This window comes from Seriola lalandi, unplaced genomic scaffold (assembly GCF_002814215.2).
Source record: "Seriola lalandi dorsalis isolate HSWRI2012SDOR001 ecotype SW California unplaced genomic scaffold, Sedor1 jcf7180002054582, whole genome shotgun sequence".
In the NCBI taxonomy this organism is placed as follows: Eukaryota; Metazoa; Chordata; class Actinopteri; order Carangiformes; family Carangidae; genus Seriola; species Seriola lalandi.
This window is the reverse complement of record NW_019525135.1, coordinates 2,335,917-2,351,942: the sequence shown is the minus strand read 5'-3', so window position 1 is coordinate 2,351,942 and position 16,026 is coordinate 2,335,917. Positions and strand designations below refer to the sequence as shown.

Sequence of the window (16,026 nt, the reverse complement as noted above, 5' to 3'; positions counted from 1 at the left end):
GACTTCTGCTATTGGCAGATGCAGCCAGGTGTGCTCCCTTTTAATACAGCGGGGGACAAAGCATGTGATCGATCGATCGATCAATCAATGGAATGGGATTACCTAATTGATTGGAATCATCAAGCGAAAAGTGAGACTTGGTGTCTGGATTTCAGGTTTGCACTACATGTCCTGACAAGTCAACAAACAATAGCGTTGTGATATTTTTGACAGGAGAAGTCATAAGAAAAAAAAAGAATGATGTATATATTTACCAGGAGGAAGTAGAGAGACGTCCTCATGTTTAACACCTTTCACCTAATTTCTCCTCAGGATGAACAGTCGGCACTTTGTCGCTGTGTCTTGGTCGGAGGAAATGGGCAGTCTGTGTGAGGACCCAGCCCTCCAGCTCGAGTTACAGCATCTGAGGAGGACCAAAGATTATTATAAGAGTCAGTCTGTGTAGCAGAAATGAAATATTTCCATATAGCTACAGGTTTTGGACACAAATAAAAGTTTCTATGGAAGCTGTCGCAAACTCTCTGTTTAATTAAGATTGTTAGCAATGGTACTCCAGTAGTGTTTTTCTAATCTCCATGTGTATGTGTGGATGAGGGATGATTAAAGGTCCCATCCACTGAAATGAGCCTTGAGTATCTGCCTCTTACATTTCAAATGATGGCACCTTTAATCATTTTTCATCAGTAGGATCAGCAGAACTATTTCACACTTACTCTGCTGACTGTGTTCGAAAGGCATAGATTAAATATGCTTTCACTCCATTATAACATTGTTGAATGATTCTACATTATATAGTTTTAGGAGAAAGCTATTTTTGTCTCCTCACATTCAAATCAGTCACATGACTGTAGGTTCATACATAGTTTGTATTTACAACAGAAAAACTCAAAACTACTGTATTTTGAACACCTCTGTATTATATTTGTGTTCTCACTTTAACATGTTATCCTGTTATCCATTGGATTGGAATATTTTATGTAGAGCCACAAATGAATCAGATCAAATGTATAGGGTATATATTTTATTTTAACCATGTATAGAATATTTGAGTTTGAGCTAATAACATTTTATTGACCCATAGTTTTATTTCCTCCACGAAGGAGATTACAGTATGTATGATCTTTTTTTTCTCTGAAGTCCAGTATATGTTGTTGGACACTGGCCTTAAGGCAGAGGTCTAGACTCTCCGAGTGCCCTTCTGCTTCTACTTCTTTTTTTTTTTTACATGAACATTTAGCAGAAACATATGGATCCATGGCAAATATAGTATACATAACATTTTTAGTCACAGGAGAGACAGGTTTGTGATTGGTGCTCAGTCTGACAAGGAAAACAGATTCTCCAAGTGACAGGCACTGGTCCAGCGTCCAGCTGTGCTGTGAATACAAATGGGGTCAGAAAATACATTATTAAATTTTATCATTGAACTCCAAAACGGCGACAGTAAAACCATTCAGCCGAACTGAATACAGTTGATGTGAACTGATCCGAGCAACCAGTGGGTGTCAGTGTTTGTCTGCTGATGTTGATGGTCGTCCTCTCCAGGGGAATCCAGAGTTGAACTGAAAACACACAGAGGATCACCTCAGGACTGATGTGTCACTGAGGTTGAGATTATGCAATTTCCGTCCAACACACACACACACACACACACACACGCACACATCATCTCTGTTCTCTGATGATTTCCTCACTGTCCTGAAGGTAGATGTCTCTAACAGTTAGGAAGCTGGTCTGTCAGTAGACAATAGTTCTGATGTCAATGTCCAACTTTAGCCAACAGCCAGTAGCTGCTGCTGGGCTTCATCCTCAACTGATAAAGCACCAGGAAGTACAGTATGTCATGACCTGTGGCACTCAGAGGAATGATTGTTGCCTTTTAACAATGAAATGGATGAACAGATTTTCCCTATTTTGAGAGATTATCGCCAAACAAAATATACTTTTTATTCCTGATACTAGTCAAAGTGACTGCAAACAAAGGAAGGGAAAACCGCATGAGGAATCAATACATACCAAATTTAGCAAACAACAGAATAGAATACGGACAAAACAATTACAAACAATTATTAATAAAGACCCTTTAAGAATAATAAGAACATTAATTGCCAGGGCATACAGTTAGTCTACATACAAAAATATGAATAACAAGAATAATCTTTATTTATATAGCACCTTTCTTAACAAAGTTACAAGTTGCTGCGCAATAAATGATTAATACATCAAATGTAGGAAAATCATTAACTATCGCTAGTTTAACTAACACATAAAATATCACCTTATAAATTATATTAAAAAAAATCAAAGTAGGTTTTCAAAGGAGATTTAAAAGCAAGCAGACATGGAGCTAACTAAACTGAGATCATCCACCTATTACAAAGCCTTGGGGCCCTTGGGTGGATTTCTGAACGTGCCTACTGGGCAAAGTTCAGCCAGAGCCTCGGCATGAAGTGACTGTATGAGGACTATTAGCATTGATGACCAAAGCATTTTGGTATTAAATTTAAGAGTGAGTGAATTTGTTTGAGAGGAAGGTTGATTATATCAGTTTAGCAAAGAGTCTGCTGTTGTTCTCTACGGAGTCGAGGAAAGTAACACTGAGCATCTGTCCAAGGTTCAGATCAGAGGGTTGCAAGCAATCCCTGATAACACAGCAAACAGATACACTTATCAAAGCCGGGTATCTAAATTGCAAATTATCCATGATGTGTTGAAAGAAATATGTGTGTGTGTGTGTGTGCGTGTGTGTAACCCACTAATCTTTGTTTTTTTTCTCTGTGACTGTGATGTGGCATTCCCCTGTCTGACCATGGAGCATTCACTCCACCTCAGTCTAATCAACAGATGACTATTAGGGAACTGAAAACAGTCTGAGAAAACAAATGAGCTGCAGAGAGACAAAACCCTGCCCTCACTTCCAAAACTCACCTCTGTTACATGTACAGACGCTTCAGAAAGTATTCACACCCCCTTCATTTTGTCACACTTTGTTGTGTTGTAGATTTCTTTTTAAATGGATAAAATTGCTGTTTTTGCCCCTCAGTCTACACTCAATAACCCAACATTACGATGTTAAAACATACTTTTAGAAAAGTTTTCAAATCTCTTCCTCGAGTGGCCGTGCAGCCACACTTGAGTAACTAGGCAGGAAAGGCTTTGGTCAGGGAGGTGAGCAGCAGGGACAGGGAGACTGGTCAGGTCGTACTCTTATCATTGTCTCTATGGATGGATAACTGAACTGACCTACCATTCAAAGCCCTGCAGGGCCCCTGGGCTTGTGTGTGATGCCCATCATCTATCACTCATTAATAATAAAAAAGCTATACTCAACTGTAAACATGATTAGAAAATTTAACGTTAGATGAATAAGTGCGGCCGCGATCACCACATCACGTTACAATTTAGATAGTAGTAAGTATGCACAGACAAAAGTTTACAAAGAAACACATTTATTAAGATATATATTTACAACTTGTCACGATCCAGTTATTTACAAGAATCAGGAGTACACATGAAACAAGAGAAGAGTTATAATAAGGAGTATGTAGAAATTACAAGTATGGCACTGAGTGGTAAGAAAGTGTGTGATCAGTAAACACCAACAATCATATGAACCTTTGGGAGGGAAAAAAAGGATATTTGACACCGTGGCCATTTTATACATTTATAATAAGATTTCAAACTGCAGACACTGTATATTGTTTAACATCCTTTGTGTAAGCCGCAAAGGAAAAGCTCTGTGTAACCTGCTGCAGGTTCACTTTGATTTTATATTAAAAGGCTGCTTTTACTTCCATGCTATGCTGTGCTGTTACAGGTTGCCTGTGAATTATATGCATCCAGGTTATATCTAGAAATAAAAAACCTATAAATTGTATCTTAGTTCCCATGTTTGCATTAAACATAATGCTGGTGAGAGAGCCGGTGTGCTCTGATTTCAAGTACAATATGTATGTAGGCTATAAAGTCAGTGAAGTGCCACCAGGAGGTACCAGCATTGCCTTTCATTATGAGCCTTGAAAATGGCTTGTATCCTAATTTTCCAGTGAAAACTTACAGATCAAAACAGGAAAAAAATAAAAAACAAAAGCAAACAACAAAAGGTATATCATCAGTTAGCCAGATTTCATCAAAGAAACACATTGGCAACTGTTCAAAAGGAGGAAAGTGAATGAATGAAGACTGACTGACAATAACTGTAAAAGGTAATGTGCAAGGAACGGCACAACAGACTTTTTTTTGGACAAATTCAAGATGAATCTGACAATTCTGGAGCACCATGAAGTTACAGATACAGTTTCTAAGTTTTTGGTTTTTTTTGTTTGTTTTTTTGTTTGTTTTTTTTAAGGAAAGTGCCCCCTCCAGTGGCTGCTGCTTGACTTAAGTAACAGTCAATTGTGACAAAAGCTAAGTGGCTGCAATGAACTTCATCTCTCTTACATGAAGATTAAAGTGCTTAAGGCTGAGTTTGTTTTGTTTGTTTTTTTGATTTACATGCCACATCTTCGGGTTTCTTTCAGTATGTTTCGAGATTTCTTTAAAGTCAATGCCAAACTCATACAAACTGCAACTTTACAAACCTAATACATCCATGATTTGCCTTCATGATAATACTATATCCACCTCAGCCCCACAAAACTCTGCTCACAAACTGTATGCATCTGTGTGATATGAGTGTGATCATCTCGCATATGGAAATAAATTTAAAGTTAATTCTCTGTAGCTTTAAGTAGATCTCATTAAACATTCAACAAAGTGCTAACCAGCCAATTCACTCTAAACTAGTGACTATTTTACAAATATTTTAAAATACTTAACATTAATGAAATACAGTTAGGAGAGCCAATGTCCTATCAGTAGACAATAGGCATGCAGTGCATTTCCAGAATCACTTCAGCTTTGTACACCACCCTTACACGCAGTGTTAAAAACTGCAGCTGTGAGACTTATAAAACCAAGGCCCTTTTAGAAATGAAGTGCTACCTCAGAGAAAACAACAAATCTACCTTCATTGTGTCCTGCTCATAAGTTATAACCCGCTCCTCCATCGTTACAGGCTAAACTGGGTGTTATCTTGTGAGCCACTTTACCATCATACCTGCCTATACTGCATTTGTTTCGTTTGTATTGTATGAGAGCTACAGTACATTTCAAAGGTTGTTCTTCATTTAAAAATAGGGCCATGAATAACTCTAAAAAATAACTCTAAATTTATTATGTACACATGAATGAGACTCTTGGTTCTGGACACTTTAGCTGATTAATTTATTTCCCTTCATTGCTGGTATCCCAACTGCAGAGTCCTGCAGAAGAAAAAAAAAAACATCTCAGTATAAACACATTCCACAGGGGAGGGTGGGGGATCAATAGTTTATACTGCAATGTTAATGATAAAATCAAATAGTGCTTACCTGGTACATCCGTCTTGCTTTTGGAGACTCTGTGGAGGTCTTAGGTAAACAAACTGCACAAAACAGGAGGCAGATTTAAGAACAAGTGCGATAAAATCAAGACATAAAATGCACAAATACATAACAGGACTTTGCTAACAGCTCTTTGACGCTGTGTTTAGATTAAGTGGAGGTTTCTTGCAAAGTGTACGGATCCTGATGAAGGCCACAAGCATCAGCCTCACATTAATATCGTAGATCCAAGTAAAGTAATGTTTCGCAATGTTAACACTGACTATTGAGAAATAACTGTTCCCAGCTCGAGTGAAATTGCAGCTGAATTAATGAGCTGTTGATTCTTACCAACTCTCTCTCACGGCTTCAATGTCACTCACGAGATTCTGCGCTAAACAGATGCCAAAGATCTAAAACCGCAAACAAACAAACACACACACACAGAAAGAACATGTTAGGTTCATGAGAAGTTGACAGAGATCAGATGTAGAAGTAAGCTGTTAACACTGTTCCTCACCTGTAGTAATGCAATCCCAATAAAGATGCCTGCCACCACTGTCAGGTTGTCCTGGAGCCACTTCTCAAACTGAGGGACGCAGCCTTTGATATAGATGAAAGTCCGCTGCTCTGAGTCCTGGAAGAGCACAAGTCAAACAAGTAAAGCAGCTTATAACCAGATGCAAATGAAATGTTTTGAAATGACTTTTTTATTACCCTCTGAAAAGTATTCAACGTTGGGGTTTGCTTTATTTTGCAACAGTTGACAACATTTTAACAACAGTTGTTAATGTTATGTTATCTTGTGGTCTCCTCATAAGCTCTTCAAATTAAAACCCTTCTGAACTAATGTTACCTGGTTGTAAACACACACACTCAGCTTGCTGTTTTTCTCCTCTGCCTCATTAAAAACGGCTTCACTCTGCCTTTTCCCTCAGATTTAAAGTCAAGGAAACAAACACAGCCTTTTCCTTGCATTATGCTGCTATAGAGTAAGGCCAGAGCTAATGATGGGGGAGGGGTCTCACTTCCCATTGCATTGCTGCAGCATGACTAATACCGCACAAGCCAAAGAAGTGCTGATGGAGAGCCAACTGCTGTATTTTGAAGAGTGAGGAGTTGGGGGAACAAACTGAAAGAGGGATATTGTGCCCAGGGTGGAGTACCTGATGACCTCATGCAGCCATATAAACCTGCCTGAGGCGAAAGACGCATGAGCGATGTACACTCTTCATGCAGGTTTACAGCTCCAGCTTAGTTTTAGACGAGGGTCTCAGTCTATCAGCGTAAGTTATCTCACCGTTTTTGCTCGGATGTCGTATCCACACTGAGTGTTGATGACATCCTCCTGTGAAGTAAAGAGAGATAACGCTTACACATTGTTAAAAGGTAGAGTCGAGGTTATTAGACTGATGTTTGTCATATATTGGCAAGTTAAGACTGCTTGTTTTCAACCTGGACTTTTTTTTTCCACAATCATGATGATTTTGTCACTGTCAAGATCAACATACTGTAACATTACACCAGGACAGCACTGTTGTCCAGTATATTACTGTAGTGGGTCTGGAGATGTACTGGACAGCAGTGGTCCCAAAGAACTAAACCTGTGTTAATCTGCACAGAATCGGAGCTGTAGACCTGAAACTCAACACTTGTATCCGAGTCAGATTTAGCTCATAAAAAAGGGGACTTTCGACTTCATTTTGGACATTTGGCTGCTGAGAGACTTTGACCTGGTCACAGCCTGAAGCAACTGAAAAATAAATAAGACAGTAACAGCCGGGTCTTATAAATCTGATTATTAGGCTTGTGCAATGAAATAACTTGGCCATGTGAGCCCGATATCATAAATCACAAATGTGCTTAACAATCTGTGCAGCATTATAACACCCTCTGTCCTTACACCCTCGAATCAGACGAGGACAAACTCCCTTAAGAAAACAAATAACTACTGTCTGTGTAGCCAAACGCATGATGTAGCCTATTCCTCTGTGCCATTGAGCTCCACTGTTGTACAAAAACTATTAAAAACACTATCAACTCCTGTTTGAGTAAGGTTTTCTGAAAACAACAGCACCAAGTTATAGGAAATTACAAAGCCTTTTTAATGAAATTATATATTTGGGACCCTTTCTTTTGATAGATTTAGTTCTTTGATAGGATGAAATGAACTGAGAACCATAAACAAGGCAGGGACGTCAGAAAGCACTGAGAGATGAATGAACACATTCATTTATCTTTCTACAGTATTTGATGACAGTAAAACGAATATAGAAAAATGTCAGCCCCATCCTTTGAATTATGCGTCATTTTAATAGTCAGCAGTCAGAGACCTGAAACACTTGCAACTGTTTTGCAATTTGTTCATGAAGACATGTGATTTGATTTGGACTTGGCCTCAAGGACTTAAAGGCAAGGCGGTGTAATTTATATAGCAACAACATAATACTTCTCTGTCAAGCAGCTCTAGACTCTTGAAGGCTCAGACTGAAAATGCCTCGGTGTTGGTTTGCCCAAAAAAAAAAAAAGTCAGTGTTCAGCGCAAGTGATAACCTCTGGGAACATTGTGCGATTCAACAACCATTTTCTGTTGATGCTAATTGTCATGAAGTGTTGCGCTCAAAGAGGATGACCTTGTTGGAACTGCACATCCTTCGGTCAGCAAATAAAAAAAAAAAAAAAAAACACTCTTGTGCAACTTTCATTAGTGAAAGTGAAGCAATTCTGTTTTTGCTGCGGCAGAGTGTTGTCATTGCTCTAAACAGAGAGCAGTGTTTTTCTGCCAAAAAAAAAAAAAAAAAGAAAAATCGCCTTGGTCAAGGTAACTCCTCCCGGCCGCTTCCAGACTTTGCTGTGCTGGCAGAGTGTGAGAGGACTAAACACTGAGGCCTGGACGTCCTGTTGGAAGTCAGCCATGATTGACAACATCAGCCAGCCTTCTGCAGGACACAGATAACCCGACTCTCTGTCACAGAGAGGACCTTCACAATTTCCCCTCCAACTGTCAGCAATGTAAAGACTTCAACAGTTTGCTCTAAGACACAAAAACACTAAATGACACCCATGAGCTTGTTATGATTTACAATAAAAGGGAGTGAATTGGCTTTGAAAGAGAAAGACTTTGGCCTTCACTTTCAGTTAGTGACTACCAGTTACCATCCTCCTGCTAGCTGCTCGGTCTTAGTCTCAATTAATCCATTCAACCTAGCACATACAATATAGTCCATGTTGCATTGCCAACAGGACGTCTATAAGATTACTATAAACTGTCCAAAACCACTGCGCACCCCCCTCCCAAATGGCCGTCCTGGGAGCCTCTCCTGGTTGTCGCTGCCTGATTCCAGATGTTTTGGTTCTGGTTCTTCGACCTCCAGGAGTCCAAGCCTCCTCCTCCTCCTCCTCCTCCTTCTCTCTTTCTCTCTCTCTCCCTCTGTGTGTTTGTTTCCTTCTCTTAAACATACGAGTGATGTGATTTTCTTGGTTTTGCTTCATGTATGTTTGTGGGTTTCATGTATGTTTGTGGGTTTGTGTTCAGGGTGGAGAGGAGGTCGTGTGGCCCTGGTCCTGTATGTTGGCAGCACCTGGAAGTTGTTCAGTGTCCTCCCAGATCATATTATACATTTATTTTTACAATCTATAATGTTGTCCCCATACTGTAAATCTATTTGTTGCTCTATTCCGTACACACAACCTGTATTACATGTCTGTCCGTTCTGATAGAGGGCTTCCTCCTCTGTTGCTCTTCCTGAGGTTTAAGGGTTTTTTGGGGAGTTTTTCCTTTGTCCAATTCAAGGGTCTGAAGACAGAGTGTGTAGTAATGCTGTACAGATTGTTGAGCCGCTTCAGGCAAATTTCTTATATGTGATATTGGGCTATATAAATACAATTTTACTTGACATACCGCTGGATCTTTGGTGCAGCAAGAAAAGGGTACTCCGCATTTCTCTCGACTCGGGTTCGAATCAGTGCAGTTGAAGTAGATGTTCAAATTCCAGTCATCAGCTCCAAAAGCTCCACAACACTCCCACTGCAAGGTTAAACAGACAACCAACCAACCAACCGTCACATATACATCAACTACTTCCCACAGGAATGAACAACCATGATTCTCACATTCTGGTTCTGTAAAAACAACGCATGGGTTGAAATCAGTACTGAGGATAAAGAAAGAAGAGTGCTCACATATTCCTGGGTGAAGTCTATCAGGTTCTGCAGGTCAATGTCGTCCCTGTACGCCCGAATGTTGTTGTTAATAAAAAAGTTGAGCTGGTCCTTGATCCAGTCTTTGAAGACAAAGGCCAGGACTCCTGCAGTCAGCTCCAGGAAGAAGATGATACCCAGGAAAACTGAGAACTGAAAATACACAAGCAGTTCATTGGATTTAACAAATGTTATTATGAAAGACTGAAACATCTCTGACGAGGGATTTAGGGAACGTACAAACTTGAGCAGGAAAGAGTTTTCTCGCAGAGCTCCGATGCAACCAGCGAATCCAAGGATGAACATGACACCACCCACCACAAGGAAGAGCCAGACGGGGTCGAAACCCCCGAGGTCCGTGATGGACGAGAGGTTAGAGAGAACACCCTGGTGAGGAAGCAAAAGGGGGCAAGAGAAAGTTGTTAGAAGGAGGATTAGGGGAAGGAGATTAGAAGAATTGTCTCATCTTCTGTTCTTAATAAAGGCAGGTAAAATTCTTTTTTCTTAAGTAAGGGAATACAATTGGTACATTCACATCTGTACAGTAAATATGTAACAGCAGCCAGCAGCCTTTTAGCTTAGCTTTGCACCTCAGTTAATTAATGAGTTTTTTGAGCATCTCAAAAGATAATTAATTTACATGTGTAGCTTGTTTGTTTAATCCATAAAAACAAGTATAAAAATAAAAAGTTATGGTTTTACGGGGGAGACTATTTCCTGGCTGGGAGCAGTAGATTCACACTGGTTGCCAGACAACCACTCTCGGCCATTAAAAAGCCAGCACATAACCCTCTATTGCACTTCAGTTTGTGATTGGATTAAACAAATAAGATATAATGTGTCGATTTGTGTGCTTTAGAGGAACGGGTAGGTGGATTTTGTTACCTCTGGACAGAGCCTGCTAGCTGTTCCCCCCTATTTCCAGTCTTTGTGCTAAGCTAAGCTAAACGGCGGCTGATTCCAGTTTCATATTTAACGTACAGACAACGATCCAAAGATACTCTACACCAAAGATGACGAACTACAAGCAGCGCCAATGTTATAAAATGGGATACACTTCCTGTCTCCTGAGTGGGCGTGGTCGTGATTGTTTGTTCATGTCAAAACAATACAAGACCGAATACAGTATGAATTTGTGCCTGACTCTGCCTGACTCATTTTTATCTGCTAGCTTAGTATCTGATCAAGTTTTATTTCAGTTTTAATTCGTGGTTTCACGTAGAAGTCCCTCTTAACTTCTGCTTCTGCAGTTGGAAGGCAGTGCTGCGTCAGTGAAACCTGACCCGACAGAGAGAAGAGAGATGTGTGTTGCGAGATCCCGCAAGAGTTTGTTGATGAGACAGAGACAACACTCGAACAAGGTTAATTTTCTCGGTCTGAAAAACTGCATTTTAGTGTCCGAATCTTGGGAAGATCTATGGTAAGGTCCGATATTTATTTCGTTGACTATGGGGCGAAGGAATCGGTCATAATCTGTGATCACGTTCACTTCTCCTATTGGAGTGAATAGACTCAAAGTTGCCGATGGTCTCCTAAAGGTGTAGCGAAACCCATGTGGCACAGATACAGGAGATGATCCTAAGTGCACCGTCTCCTTTCTGAACTCAACTATGCCTTAATAAATTTAAATCTTCATCTTTATCCAGAGAATATTTACATAAATTTATTTCTCTGGTTCCAGCTTTGCATACGTGAAGATTTGTGTTTTCTTTTATATCAGTGTAAATTGAAACTCTTTGGGTTTTGGAGTGTTGATCATTCAAAACAAGATGTTTGAAGACATCACCTTGGGCTTACTGGACTGTGAATGACATTTTTCACTATCTTCTGACATTTTTAATTGACCATTTACTTGAATAATCACAACAACAATCATCAGGTTAATAATATCGTTAGTTGCAACCATGTGTGAAGGATGAAGCAATAACCTCTAATACTCCTAGTACTGAAGGGGTAACACCATGAATGAATCTGTGAAATGCATCAGATACATTCAGTCCATCGTTCAGAGGGGTGTCCCACCAGAAAGCATGACATTCCTTTCTGATTCAGTAAAGCCACTGCTTCCATTTTGTGCAGACAGATGGGCGTAAACGACAAGTGGTGAATGTAAATGATCCGCTTAGTTTAAGAATGATTTGCAGATGTCGATAAGGAAAAAAGATTCACACAATGAATAAGTGAATAAAACGTACCTTTTCGCTCCATGCCCACAGCCCGATGCCAAGGAATGCCACTCCGAGGAACTGAAAGAGGGGAAGAAGAGAGAGACAAGAGAGATGAGAGAGCAGGATTATTTTGCTGTGACTACGACATGTAGTCATCACACAGAAGCACAGAGAAAGAAACCACAGAGAGGTTTTCCTGGCAGCGGTCCATTTCTAAATATTTCTCATCTCAGTTTGCAGTATCAGCAGGAGACTCCCACATTAGAAAGCATATTTAAACAGCTAAGAGCATCTAAAAACACGAGGCTCACAGACATTTACTGCCTATAGAAAACAAAGACTGTCTTGTCTGATCAGGGCCGAAGAGTTCAAAGTTAGGAATCAATACACTGATGCCATTTTTCAGATGGCTCTTAGGCTTTTTACTTTGAAATGAAGCACAGAAATTAGACTTGACTATAATTATAACAGCCTAGAAGAATAATACTTAAATGATTATAATTTTGTAATTTATCAGTCATTTTATTCATGTACTCATTAAAACACCAATTTTCTAATTATACAGAAGTGAGATTTGCTCACTCTTCTTCATTCTTCGTATCAGACAACAGCAGCAACTTTAAGACATCACACTCTGAATGACAGGCACACAGAGAGGGCCGGTGAGGAGACTGACAGGGATGCTAAAAACTTTATGGTCTACAGGACCCACAGATGTGGCGCCCCAGCACAATTTGTCCCGGTAGTCCTGATGGCCAGTCCAGACCAAACGTGTTTGATGGGCATCATGTTGATAGATGGGGGTAACTAAATTTACATAGTTGGACTATGAAGTATATTTTAGACGATATTTGACTGGATTTGTATTGTATTTGGTTAGTTGTAAGATTTATAATTGAAACACTGAAGTGGTGGCTTTAATACATACAAAATTGTAGGATGTCAGAACATATTGTCATGACAACTCTCCATAACGACAGAACCAGAGTATCTGAAGACTGTGAGAGATGGACATAAGCTCAGGCTCATATTTGTACCTGGTATTTATATTGTTTTGTCAAACTTTGAACACACAGTTTTTTATATCATGGATTTGACATTGTAAGGCTTATCTGTCATTCAAATATCAAACGGAAATAGTAAATGTGATTTGACTTGGTCCTTGACTTAATAAAAAAAATTTACTTCCAACTAAGATTATGAATGATTCATAGCAAGAATAAAAACAAACTAAACTAGACAAGGCTACCCAAACAACCACCAAGTTCACGAGTAATGATGCTGTTTAGAGAACTGATGTTAACTCAAGTCCTTCTATTAAACCCGTGAAGAATTCCCCCTAAATAGACAAAAAGCACTTTGCAGATTAACTTTCCAAGGGATTATTTATGAAAGAGATGCAGAGGAAAGAGGAACAGATGCTTTTGACACAGACTTCCTCTGGTGATGCATGACTGGTGGACGGCCCATTGAACGCACGGCTGCTGACAAACTCTGTAGGGCCCGACAGGTGACCTTCCACTACAGGGTTCATGAAAGGCCACAAACATACTGGCACCACTAGACAGGGTTATGCAATATGATGATATGCTGCATATTCGTGTTTATACTGTACACAGGCATTTTTATTGCAAATCAACAAGCAGGACTGCAGTGTGTAATTGTCAAGTATTTAATTTACTGGATTAGCCAAACTAGCAACCCACACCTGGTTCATCGGTTAATTAATAGCAAAATAATCATTTCAGTCAATCATAATGCAAAAATGGCAAACTTTCTCTGGTTCCAGCTTCTCAAATGTGATGTTTTCCTGCTTTTCATTGTAAATTAAATATGTTCCATTTTAATCAGACAAAACAAGAAGTCACCTTTACCTCTAGAGTATTGTGGTGATCATTTTCATTTTCACTTTTCGGACATTTTGTAGACTAAACACTTGAACACTTAATGAAAAAAATTGGTAGAATAATCATTATTGAAACAACGTTGTAATCGCAGGCCTAAACAATTTGAATTTTGAACAGGATTATGCGTTTAATCAGGTGGTCTATGTGATGTCTTGTTTTGTCTCACAAAGTAATTTAATGTAATGACCTACAAAAGAAGTGAATTCACATATTTGGGAACTTGGAACCATCAAATGTTTAGAGTTTTTTAGTTGAAAGATGGTTTAAAAAAATTAAACGATTATCAAAATAGTTCTCAGTTAGTTTTTCAACATGTTTTTTTAATCAACTAGTCCTTTCAGCTATGACCCACAGCTGATTTCAAACAAGACCTTCTTTCACATTAACATATATAATACTTTGCATTATTAAATGGCATTCCTAAAGCCATTTGCTCTCACTATCAACACCTTTAGAAAGTATGTCTGACCCATCTTCTTCTCCTCAGTAAAACAGAAGTATTTAAATTGGTAACTGGAGGCCCAGAGCGGGACTTCCAGAAATTCCCGATGGGGTTACTGAGAGAGTCCAAACCACAAGAGGAGATGTTGTTGTGTCTATTTGCTGAGCACAGGGTGACCAGGGATGGACATGACTGCTCTAAGTCCACTTTGCACTGCCCCCATCCAAACACCACTGACACAAATCAAATATCCTCAGATGAGCAAACACACGATATTGTCAGGCAGTCAGGAAAGCCCTTTCATCTGAGCTCCTCAAACGCTGACAACAACACGGAGCAGAAGACAAAAAGCCTGCTGACAGCTGACAGTGGGAGCAAGTGCACAGGAGCATGGAGCCTTCACTGCAGGGATGAAGCCACCCGTGAAAACCAGAAGGGCAGAAAATAATATAAAATAAAATAAAATAAAGGCCACGACTGTCAAAGAATTAGACGTTAAAGCTACTGCTGATGGAGAACAAAAACATGTCATGTCAATGTGTTAAGCTGAGGATACACCAGGCCTGAAACAGCAAACAGCGGACCTACCCAGAATATGATGTTGAATCCGAAGATGAAATACTTGATGCAGCAGCTCACTTCATGAGCCTTGAAATGCTTTCCTGACATCATTTTTCTGTCTCAAACGCCGCCCGCTGAGGACAGGAATCACATCTATGGTCCCTCTGTGTGCTTGACAGCCTGGTTGTGAGAAACACCCTTTTATTTTTTAAGGCTCGACAAAACGCGCCGTCAATTGTTTCCGCGCCTAATGGCAAACATGATGTTGTATCTCCGCTGACAAAAGGCGCAGATGAAGCAACACGGAAGCGCGTTTTCTGTCAGTGTCACTTTATCCAAGTTAAGACCTCCAAAGGTAAAACGGTGAAATAAATCCGCTGAAGTCAAACAGATTGAAACCGATGGTCTTCTATCTGACCCATAATCTAGACATGGCTGTTATTTGATTGACGTGTGTGGGAACCAATGAGGGTGTTTAGTTGTGAGAAGAGGCGGGACTTCCTCCAGCAGAGGGCCCTCAAGTTTCCATGAAATACAGCATGCCGTGATATTTAGTCATTTATCATTATCAGTATAATTTATTAAATAAGATTATAGAATTAAACTTTATAGCACATATTAGCCTGTAAAGCCTGAAAATAGGTTTTTTTATAAATTAATCGGACATTATGAAATAAAATAAAATAAAAATAAGTTAAATAATAGTAAAATAATGGCTACAGATGACATATAACAAAACCGTGAAATTGTGAAATAATCCAAAAAAATTAAATCACTCATCATTGTCATTGTCAAGCTAAATAAAATAACATTTAATTTAAAATAAAAAACTGGATTATTTTTTTTACAATATCATGGTTATATCTTTTGACTGCATGAATTGATGATTATTAATTTAGATAAAAGACACAATTAGTCACAGTGTATGAGGTCTGTGTCTGTGGGGTTTTGAAAGGTGGGTGTTGAAGCATGTTTACAGGGGCACATACATGTAAGTCCAGACACACAACCTGTTTTAGAAGTCTGTACATTTATAAGTTCTTTTGTAAAGTCTCAGACAGTCAGCTGTGGAGAGCAGTGGTGTCTCTGTGTATTCATTTATTCACATATTTTTGAATATTCTAACTTGTTTTATACTGAAAACTGAAGGTTGTTCATGGGTTCTCAGTGCTGAGAGAAATAAAGGCAAAGTGAAAGAACTTTGACCCCTGGTGGCAGAAACTGTCACCTGCATCATAGTGAGTTTGTACATTGTTCATTATGTAAAATACAATACACATAAAGCTACAAAATGTATAGGAATTGACTGTGAATATGGAAGTGAATATTGATCTACAAAATAAACA

At 39.2% G+C, this 16,026-nt stretch overlaps 1 protein-coding gene and 1 long non-coding RNA gene across 3 annotated transcripts; one reads left to right on the top strand and one right to left on the bottom strand.

The window, feature by feature from the left end:
* The first annotated feature begins 2 nt into the window (after window positions 1–2).
* Window positions 3–511, top strand: LOC147818435 (uncharacterized). The gene is made up of 2 exons (XR_015437972.1): window positions 3–140; window positions 313–511. It is a non-coding gene; the product is annotated as an uncharacterized LOC147818435 (long non-coding RNA).
* A 2,921-nt stretch (window positions 512–3,432) lies between these two features.
* LOC111664096 (tetraspanin-5) lies at window positions 3,433–15,327 on the bottom strand. 2 transcript variants are annotated; one of them, XM_023418565.2, is made up of 10 exons: window positions 14,708–15,322; window positions 11,798–11,848; window positions 9,843–9,989; window positions 9,585–9,755; window positions 9,304–9,429; window positions 6,703–6,750; window positions 5,923–6,039; window positions 5,754–5,815; window positions 5,412–5,464; window positions 3,433–5,303 (listed from the first exon to the last, which is right to left on the bottom strand). In XM_023418565.2, the coding sequence occupies exons 1-9, from the start codon at window positions 14,789–14,791 to the stop codon at window positions 5,452–5,454; spliced, it is 819 nt and encodes a 272-aa protein (XP_023274333.1). In that variant the 5' UTR covers window positions 14,792–15,322; the 3' UTR covers window positions 3,433–5,303; window positions 5,412–5,451. The 2 variants fall into 2 exon arrangements, with proteins under 2 accessions (XP_023274333.1, XP_087033311.1); XM_087177185.1 differs by lacking the exons at window positions 3,433–5,303; window positions 5,412–5,464 and having other exon boundaries at window positions 5,750–5,815; window positions 14,708–15,327.
* Between the last annotated feature and the right edge of the window lie 699 nt (window positions 15,328–16,026).